At 40.6% G+C, this 10,711-nt stretch overlaps 1 protein-coding gene across 1 annotated transcript; it reads left to right on the top strand.

Moving 5' to 3' along the window:
* The first annotated feature begins 1,597 nt into the window (after nucleotides 1-1,597).
* Nucleotides 1,598-9,594, top strand: LOC149160943 (uncharacterized). Its single transcript, XM_089434739.1, has 2 exons — nucleotides 1,598-2,983; nucleotides 7,627-9,594. Exons 1-2 carry the CDS (start codon nucleotides 1,598-1,600, stop codon nucleotides 9,592-9,594), a joined length of 3,354 nt encoding a protein of 1,117 aa, XP_089290865.1.
* Nucleotides 9,595-10,711: the final 1,117 nt, after the last annotated feature.

Raw genomic sequence — 10,711 nt, 5'->3', positions numbered from 1 at the left:
TTTCGTATGAGAAGGAGATTAGCCCGGAGCCAGGATCTTTCCCCCAGATCGCTGGGCCAGATCCACATAGAGGTTTACAGTCGAACGAAGCCCTAAGAAACCCCACAAGAGGAACTAAATCGGTAGAAGGGCAGAGGAAAAAGCAGAGATTGATCAGATCGCAAGGGGTTGAAGGGAATCTGGTGCTGGGAATGGATGTCCAGATTGAAGAAGTGTTGGAGGTCGCGGAATGTACACTGGTTGGCAGAGCTAGAGGGAAGAAATTCACATCAGAATTCATCCAAACCTGGGGGAAGCAGAATTGGAAATCGGATTTAATCAATGACTTTCGGGTCTTGACTCTTGCTAAAGGATGGTTCTCAGTCCGGTTCGATAGCAAAGAGGCTGCAGATTGGGTTTTGAAGAGGCATTGGTCGCTCGGGAACATCCCGGTGCTCTTCAAAAACTGGAGTCCAATGTTTGATGCAGATCACAAAAAGGCCGATGTCTTCCTGGTATGGGTCAGAGCACCTGGGCTGCCATCGTTCCTATGGGTTGAGTCGGTGTTTAAGTCAATTGGGAACAGACTAGGCACTTATTTGGAGGCTGACATGTCCTTCTAGGAAACACATAACAGGGCAATGGCTCGGATCCTGGTTAACCTTAAACCAAGTGGAGGATTGGTGGAAAAGATCATCCAACAGTACAAGGATTATGTATTCGAACAAATATTGGACTATGAATATTTGCCGTTTCGCTGCCATAGATGCCATGAGTATGGGCACTTGGCAAAGGAATGTCCATTAGGAAGACGGTGGAGAAGATTTCAGAGAACAAGAGAGAGGACGGAAAAGAACTTCAGGCGCCCTCATCTCCAATCAAACAAGGAGATACCCGCAGTCCTGGAGGACGAACCCATGGATATAGACATGCAACAGGGGAGTCTTGGTCAGGAAGCAAAAACCCAGGTACCATCGAAGGAAAGAACCGACCTCGATCCGAAACCAGGGGAACCTCAAAAGCACGCTGAAGAGACCCCATCGTGCTCATCTCCAAGGCCTGTAGAGGATCAAAAGGGTACGAATTCAATTCCAGATCTCTCTTCTCTTCCTATTTTTGAAAATAAAGACATATGTTCAGATAAATGTCTAGCAGATGATCCATCTTTTAAACCCCCCTTTTCTGATTTAAATGATAAAACTGTAATGATGGAAGATGGCAATCTGGAAAAATCTGTAGAAAACTTATCAGCTGCTATTCCCTCCCTGGATTTGAACTGTGATGGGTGTTGCCTTTCATCCCCTGCTCAGGCCCAACAACCTCTTTGTCCCTATAATCTCCGCTCCCTAGTACACAAGCCTGGTCCCATGTCTGCTGTAGGGGGCATCGATCCTTCTGCATCCTTGAGCCAGCCCGGGAAAAAAAGGGGTAGGAAATCTAAGCTCTCTGAAGCCAAAGTCCAGGCCATCTTTGATGTGGCAGATGGGAAACAACTTTCAATCACAGGGGCACTTAGAGCAGTGCAAAGCCCCGTATCTGCCTTAAAATGATAATTACATCCTGGAACTGCAGGGGTTTAGCCAGTAAACCCAAAAAACTGGCCCTAAAGGAGTTAGTGATGAACTCCAAAGCGGATGTCCTCCTTCTTCAGGAGACGTTGGGGAAAGGGGAGGACGTTGAATCAATGCTTAATGCTCTCCTTCCGGGATGGTCTTTCATAGCCATGGATTCTGACGGCCACTCTGGAGGCTTGGCTGTAGGAATCAGAGAAGGGAAAATTAAGATTTGGAACCGATGGGGAATGAAGCAGGTGTTGGGGATAGAGTGCCAGTCCACAGAATTCGATTTCCCCTTAACTATTATCAATATTTATGGGCCGTGTCAAGGAAGGATTCCCTTCTGGAACGGCTTGATGGGAAGCTCGCTTGTGAAGAATAACTATATGGTGATGGGAGGAGACCTAAACTTCTCTTTAGGAAGAGCGGAAGCCTGGGGCCCCGCTGCACGAGAGGACCCTCAATCAGAATTTTTTATGAATCTCTTAGCCTCAAATAATCTCATAGAAGCGAATCTCATCAAACCGAAACCAACTTGGAGGAATAAAAGAGTTGGAGATGCTAGAGTGGCGAAGAGATTAGATCGCTTCTTAATTAATGAGGCTTTATCTGCTGCAATTCCTTTATTCAGGCAATGGGTAGAAGAAGGGGGCCCTTCGGACCATTTTCCCATTTATCTTGAGCTCTCTAAAGCCCCCTCAAAACCTCCAGCACCCTTCAAATTCAATGCCTCCTGGCTTCAAGAAGAATCATACAATAAATTGTTCCAAGACACATGGATTCACCCTGCCAGAGGCTCCCAAGAAAGTAAAGGTTTCTTATTTATGGAAAATCTCAAAAGACTGAAAAAGGAAACTATCACATGGGCAAAGGTTAGAAAATTACAGCAGAATGAAGACCTATTAAAGATAAACGAGGAACTCCAAAAGCTTGAAAGCATAGAGATGGACGGATATGCGACTCATGAATCAAAGGAGAAAATTGTAACTCTGGAAAAGCACAAGAATCAAATCCTGCTGGCAAGGGAGGAGGAATGGAGGCTAAAGAGCAGAGCAATTTGGCTCAAAGCTGGGGATGACAACACCAGCTTCTTTCATAATTATGCTAAAGGAAGGAAGAGTGCAAACACTATTTGGCACTTAAAATCCGAAGAAGGAAGAGAGGCTAAGACCTTTGAAGCTCTTTCAACCCTTGGGGTGAACCACTTCCAATCTTTATTCAAAGATAACGGTGAGATTACCATAGCGGAAGTAATCCAAACAGCGCAATGTTTTCACAAATATGTGGAGGAGGAAGATGCGGATTTCCTAATGGAACCGGTTTCGAAGGAGGAAGTGGAAAGTGTCATAAAATCCATGGCAAAAGAGAAAAGCCCCGGGCCGGATGGTTGGTCGGTAGAGCTTTTCCTACACTTTTTTGAGCAAATAGGAGAAGAAATAACAGATGTGGTGGAGGAATCTAGACTAAAGGGAGAGATTTATAGTCCATTCTGTTATCACAAAATCACTACTGAGGGCTGCAACCAAGCAAGATTTCATGTAACTCTTTCAACCTAACTTTAGACCAAAGATTAGCCTCTTTGATCAGAGAGGGTTCTCTCACAAACTCTTGATAAAATCCTTCACTACAATAGATGGCTAACTCTTTATTCATTCATGAAAGCAAAGCTGGTTGGAAACATATCAAACTGGTTCTCATTGGGCTATGGAGTCTCATATATTAAGTAAACAAGGAAAACATAGTCATCTCATGGAAGTCAAGGCTCTTTGCATTACATGTCAAACATACTCCATCAAAACATAGCTTGCCAAACACACAGGAAGTCAGAGCATAAGATTATGAATTCTGAGTGATTGTGTTACAACAAGGCTATAAAAGAACATAAAGTATAAAACACCATCATTATATTTGAACATAACAATCCATCGAGAATCTTGAGTAGAGAACAACACTGTTTTACTATTACTGTCAAAAAAAATCTTACAATGGCCCAAAACAACTCTGTTTTTCTATAAAATGTCCAACCTTTTTTACATATGAGTCATTTCTATATATAGCCAATCAAAACACTACTACCTGAGACTCCTCAACAAGCATGAAGGGAGCTCGGAATTCTAACATTAATTACCTTATCTCTATCATAAACAAACTAATTAATTACAAGAGATATCGTGCTACGAAAACAGAGGACTCCATTACATTGTCACTTCAAGTCTATCTCCTCGTGTACCTTGCTGCATCCTTGAAACTTGACACCTGTAGCACTTCAATAACAGCCAAACCAAACTAAAAACACATTCACTGGATGAGCAGCTTCGGATGCCTGATGTGTAGGTGATTCATCAACCAATAAGAATATGCACCCTATGTTCACGGTTTCTGCCTCCCATTAGTGTTCATGCATTTAAGATCATGTTTCAAGCCATTTAATCCTCTGATAGTCCCGTATGATTGAAGAAAACTTATGATCTGGCCATCCCATAACTGAACAGGTGTACCACTCAACACCTCAGCAGCCCTACCAGAACCCTAAAAATTCGGACATAAAGTGAAAACTTTCAACAAAAGACAAAATTTCACCTTTTCTTCGAATACTTACATCTGGCACCTTTTTTAAACATCTGACTGACTTTCTATAGTCTCCATGCTGGCCTTAAGTCATCCCTTTAAATATTTGCTGACCTCAGCATTCAAACTCAAGTTTTCAACATAAACAGTCATCTACAGCAGTTTCGTAGCGCGCTACGAAACTGCTGTAGGTCATCAAAACTAAGCATATGAACCTTAAAGCAACAATAACTTAACTCTGTGATTTCTTCAGCCATTCTACACAGGTGTAAGGACATCAAAAAGTATCAAAAAGTTTTAAATGATGACAGCCAAAATATACCAAAATTTGGAAAGCAAATTTCTCCTTGGATCATTTAGCTAGTTTGCCTAACTTCCCTTTCAAGCTGCTGACTTCTTCCTTTAACATCTTATTTTCTGCTCTTAAACTTGTATTCATTTGTTTCATGATTTTTGCCTGCTTCAGAGCTGGCACTGTCCACACATATGCATCAGATACTGAGTCAGCTTGGCTAATCAAACTTGTTCTGCCTTTCATTACAGCCTTTTTATAACTTGTATATCTCACTGCCTTTTCCTTGAAAACATTTTCAATCTGAGGTATTCTTTCCTTTGTTGCTCCAGCTTGTTTCTTAATAGCAATAACATTTCCACTTTGACTGATAATAACCTTATTATCCTTGCTCTTGCTTTTGGTTGCTTGAACTATTTCAGAGAAAACTTCAAGTGCCTCTGTCCTAGGCATTTCTAAAGGTGCTTTCTCTTTCTGAGCTTTCTCCACTTCTTTAATTTGCCTTCTTGTCACTGGTCTGCGTGGTTTAAAGGCATATTCTTCACTTGGCTCTTCAAACTTTAACCTTTTAGAAGCCCTTGATTTTTTAGAACTTTCAGGTGAGGACTGAGTTAGATCAATATGCATTGGTGGCACCAATTGATCTTGCTCAAGTTCTAGTGGTTCAATTTGAATTGGATGATCTTGCTCTAGTTCAATGGCTTCAAGTAAGTCATTTAAACTACCCTTAGAAATAGGACTTTCTTCCACAGGGACTAACTTTCCTTTCTCCTTGCTTAGTTGGCCTCTAGTTCTCACCCTTGAGACCCTTTCAACTTCAATGGATTTAGTTCCATCTTTCCTTTTGTGAGTCTTCTGCTTTGATGACTGAGGTGTTTCCTTAGGTGATGACTTAGGGGTTTCCTTTTCAGATACTCTAGATGACTTAGGAGTTTTATCTACTGATGCTTCAGGTGTTTCTTTAACTGCTGGCTTGGGAGTTTTCTTCATTGATGCTTCAGGTGTCTCTTTAGCTGCCACAGACCTCTCTGACTTCTTTGCTTTAATTTTAGGCTTCTTATGGTCTTTCACTTCTCTTCTAAGTTCAGCCAAAGTAGGTTCCTCACTCCTTTCTTCTCTTTCTCTCACAGGTAATGGAGTGAGGCCTGTTTTGCTTGGGAAACCGGCCATAAACACAAATGAATCCCAATCTTTACCAATTTTTTGTAAACTATCCAACACCAGCAATTTTACTAGACCATGATGAAAAAGGGATGTTTCACAAGCATCTTTCTTTAACTGAATCTTATCACACATTTTGCTAATACTCCTGAACAAATAGAAAGGTATGTCTATTGAAACCTTACCTGTGAAGTGTAACAGAAGTTTGAAGTGGTAGGAGTAAACTTTATTGTACCTACCCTCACATGTCAGGTACTTCTGGATACATGTCAATAGCAGAGCATAATTCTCTTTTAGATAACTCCTTGGGACTGCTTTGGTGAGATCTTCATCTGCATAAGGTGCCTTCAAAAACTCTTTGCAGGGACCCATTTCGAACTTGAAGTTTTTGAACCATTCTTGGCCACCCCTCGGGATTTCTGTGACAGTGGAAATAACTTCAGGGGACACCGGAAACTCCAACATGGCCACCTTCGAATTCAGTCCAGTGAAGTTTAATGCGAAAGCCTTGGTCACTTCTGCATGTCCTCCCTTCAATTTTTCGCAAAACCGCCAGCAGCCAGCACTTCGAAAGGCCTTTGCTACCTCTTCATCCCTGAGAGTAACATCTAACCCCTCCGGCTCTGTCCTCACACATTTACCAGATCGGTGTTCCTTTCTTTCCATGCTGCTTTGAATATTTTTACACAAGAAACTAATGGTGGCTTGTAGCACGAAAACAAACTTCGGCTTTGGAGAGCAGGCTCGCTTGCAGTAGTCCGTTTAAATAAGAGCTTGGGCTTTTCATATAGCAAACACGTTCATATGATATGAAGAACTCATTATGAAATGACCACCTCTTATAACATCCCCTAAACTAACACTCAAATACATGACTTCGGACCTTATGGCGAAATAATGGCTTATCATGACATGGAGAGGGTGTGAAGTGACAATCATGAACGGACTTATGACTCACTACTCACGGATTTGACATTCAGAGAAAAAGCGCTGCAAAAAACCCTGAAACCCCGATTTCGTAGCGCGGGCAGTTCAAATTTAACAGGATGCGCTACGAAATCGCTGACAAACAGAGCGCTGCGAAAACACGAAAACATCATTTCGCAGCTAAACTGACCAATCAAACCTGCGCTGCGAAACTGCGCAAGTACCAAAGACATCAAACCCGCGCTGCGAAACTGCGCAAAGTACCAATGACATGACATGCTTTAACTAACAATGATGGAGGGTGTCTAATGATTTTTCCTTTACACGAATTCACATCAATAGCTCTTGAATTTCAAATTTCAAATTGACATATACTAATAAACCTATTCACAAGACTTCAAGACTTTATATAAAACTTATGGACAACCTTATATACATGAACTATAGTTCCAAGTGATAACACATTCAATGCAACCTTCATAGCCCTCATCCCAAAAAAGGAAGCTCCGGACTCCTTCGAGGACTTTAGACCCATCTCCCTTTGCAACAGTATTTATAAAATAATTGCAAAAGTGATAGCTCTCAGGATCAAACCAATTTTATCAAGGCATATCTCTCCTGAACAATTTGGGTTTCTGAATGGGAGACAAATTCATGAAGCAATAGTGGTGGCACAGGATGTCCTTCACAGTGTAAAGATGAAAAACAAGAAGGGAGCTGTAATAAAAATTGATCTATCAAAGGCCTATGACAGGATAAACTGGTCATACATCCACCTGCTCCTAACACACCTCGGTTTCAAAGTGGACTTCATCAGATGGGTCATGGGGTGTATCACAGATGTTAGTTACGCACTCCTTATAAATGGAGCTGCTACACCCTTCTTCAAAGGACAAAAAGGGCTGAGGCAAGGCTGCCCCTTGTCCCCCCTGCTTTTCCTCTTGGTGGCTGAAGGCCTAAGCCAGCTGATTCATAAAAGCAGAAGGGAAGGTAAGATAAAAGGTATAGAGGCAGCAGTAAACCTTTTCATCTCTCATCTTCTCTTTGTAGATGATATTCTGGTCTTTACTAATGGATCCATAAACGAATTAAAGGAGTTAAAAAAAAAAAATTGACCTTTTTTTGAAAGCTACTGGAATGCAGATCAACCCCAGGAAATCTCAAATCATTGTGGAAGGGCTAAACAGACAAGAAACGGAACAGTTCAGCATGTACTTTCCATATGAAATGTGCAATATGGTAACCCCTTTTAAGTACCAGGGATTCTGGCTAAAGCCAAACGATTACAGGAAGGAGGACTGGTCTTGGCTAATTGCAAAAATTGAAGCTAGAATCAGGCACTGGAGTTTTAAATGGCTTTCCAGAGCAGGGAGACTGACCCTGATAAAATCTGTGTTATTAGCCATCCCAGTTTACTGGTCAGCTCTAACATGGGTCCCAAAAGGTGTGCTGGAGAAAATTAGGAGAATCTGTAGCAGATTTTTGTGGGCAGGATCCAAAGAAATTTCGGTTCTCCCTTGGGTTGCTTGGGAGAAAGTGGTGAGACCAAAAGACTGGGGAGGTTGGGGGATAAAAAGCTTGCCCGAATTCAGACTCTCTTTGGCAGCTAAATCAGGGTGGCGCCTCATTAAGATGGAAAATCTCTGGACTAGAACTGTTAAAAGGAAATATATAGATCCAACTCCTTTGGAAGTGTGGATCAGGAACCCAGTTAAGAGCCAAAAGAATATCTCAGCAATCTGGAAAGCAACTCTGGAGTCTTTTAAAGTGATAGAACAAGGACTAGCATGGAAAGTCGGGAGCGGAGAAAAGGTAAAGATTGGAAAGGATCCCTGGGTAGGCTGCTCCGAAAACTATGCACTTACCCCTGAACTGGTTCAGCAGTTAGCGGACAAAGGGTTTCTTTACCTTAGCCAAGTGGCAAATCCGGGATCTTCATCCATATGGGGTCAAGCTTGGAAGAATGGTGAAGATCTGGATCTGGAGCAAAGATGGTGGAACGAATGGAGTACCTTTACTCAAGAACTCTTCAGAACAAATGTCCGTCTGAATGATAGACAGGATGAGTTAATTTGGGCCCATGCAGACTCTGGGGAATATGCTCCCAAGAGTGGATATAATTTCCTTATGTCAAAGAAAGGCTGGGGAAATCCAGAGTGGTGGTCAAAACAACTTTGGAAACTTAAGAGCCCCCCAAAGTCAAAAATCTTGTTCTGGTGCATCCTAAAAAGCAAAATCCCAACCTGGGACATCCTGCAGACCAGATTCATGCACGGGCCTGGGAGATGTACCTTGTGCAAATCAGAAGCAGAGTCTATAAACCATCTTTTTATAAAATGCCCAGAAGCTATTAAAATTTGGGCCGAGGTAGGGAACCTATTGAACAAAAAATTAGAATGGGATGGGAACTCTGTTCAAGAAGCATGGCAGAAGTGGTGGCACTCTCATCCAACCGGGAACCTTCGCAACCTCCCTCTCATCATTAGCTGGGGTATTTGGATAGCCAGGAACAGGAGTATTTTCCAGGATAAAAGAATTCCTATAGCTATCACAGTGAGTCAGAGCACTGCCATTTTTTCTAGTATCCCCGAGCCTAAGGAAGCCCACCCCCAAAGAATCATCCCAGAATTGCAGATCACAGAAGGAATCCCCTGGGCTTTCTTTGATGGTGCATCTCAAAACAACAAAGCAGGAGCTGGTTTAGTCATCAATGAATCCCCATCGCATGTCTTAAAAGCCTCTGTGGGTCTTGGAACTGGATCAAACAACTTTGCTGAACTTCTTGCCCTGAAATTCCTTATGTGTTGGCTCATCCAAAGGCGCACCCTCACAATTCAAATTTTTGGGGACTCCCAATTAGTGATCAGATGGGTTAATGGAAATAGTACTTGCAGCAACCAGTTATTAAAACAGATTCTGGGAGAAGTTCAGAGATTAAAATCTTATTTTAACATTTTCACTCTCCGCCACATTTACAGGGAAAGGAATGAATCAGCGGACCAGCTTTCTAAAGACGGTCTACAACAGGATTTGGGCAGCTGGAAGATCGTAGAAGAAGATCAAGGACAAACCAGAAGATCTGAACAGCCGCCATATAATCAGAATATCTAATTTACTGGCAGTTTTTTGTTTACCTTTTTTATTCCAAAATTTTTTGTAATTATATATAAACATAACAACACTATTTATCGGCTTTTAAAAACAACATTACTGCATATCGGGCTGTTTTCTTCTATGTTGAAGAGGCCCGGAATGTTTTGGAATTTTGTGTGCAATCAGCCCGCTGTTACATTCAGTTTTGGAAAGGCACCTCGGTTCAGAGGTAGATAGATCAGCCTCAGCACCTTACAAAAAACAGGTGTATGCATAAGTCAGATTTTTTGTAAAACAGTCTTGGTAATCCCTCAGTCGGATTAGTGATGCTTCAGCATTTGCAATGTAAACTTTTTATAAGCTTAATAAAAAGTTTCGCTTTTTCCTTTGGAAAAAAAAAAATATATATATATATATATATATATATATATGAAAATAAATAGATAAATAAATATTTTAATAGGACAGGATTGGATCCACATAAAGTAAATGGGGGATTGGTCCAACAATATGTTTAGGAGGCTAAGAATTAAAGAAATAAAAGGAAATAGGGATTAATGACAAATAAGGGGTCAAGAACTAAAGCAACAAACAAATTAAAGGAGTTAAGGATTAAATGTTAAAAAGAGGCTAATAATTAATAAAATGAGTTAACGATTAATAAGATGTTAAGAATTAAATATCCAAATAAAATTAATACCAAGAGGCAAGGATTAATATAAAATAAGATGATGAAGAATGTTTAAACTCGAAGAATGTTTAATCCTTATCATCTTATTTGAGTTTAAACATTCTTCGTCATCTTATTTTATATTAACCCTTGCCTCTTGCTACTAATTTTATTTGGATCTTTAATTCTTAGCATCCTAATAATCCTTAACTCATTTTATTAATTCTTAGCCTCTTTTTTACATCTAAACCTTATCTCCTTTAATTTTTTGTTGCTTTAGTTCTTAACATCTTATTTGTTATTAATCCTTGTCTCCTTTCATTTCTTTAATTCTTAGCCTCCTTAAGCTCCTGACCATATTGTTGGACCAATCCCCCATTTAACATATTTATTTGTCTAATTATTTTCATATTAATAAAAAAAATCTTTTTAATTCTAAAGTAATTTTTATATTAACATTTGAGA

This window comes from Pinus tabuliformis, chromosome 5_2 (assembly GCF_031772625.1).
Source record: "Pinus tabuliformis cultivar Carrire ecotype Pingquan chromosome 5_2, CPIR1, whole genome shotgun sequence".
NCBI classification, from domain to species: Eukaryota; Viridiplantae; Streptophyta; class Pinopsida; order Pinales; family Pinaceae; genus Pinus; species Pinus tabuliformis.
The sequence above is the reverse complement of the archived record's forward strand: the minus strand, read 5'-3'. Positions and strand labels throughout refer to the sequence as shown.

Coding starts and splice junctions, on each gene's coding strand:
- LOC149160943 (XM_089434739.1), top strand. CDS start 1,598: ATGAACTCCAAAGCGGATGTCCTCCTTCTTCAGGAGACGTTGGGGAAA. Junction 2,984..7,626: donor GAGAAGAAATAACAGATGTG/GTGGAGGAATCT, acceptor ACTGGAATGCAG/ATCAACCCCAGGAAATCTCA.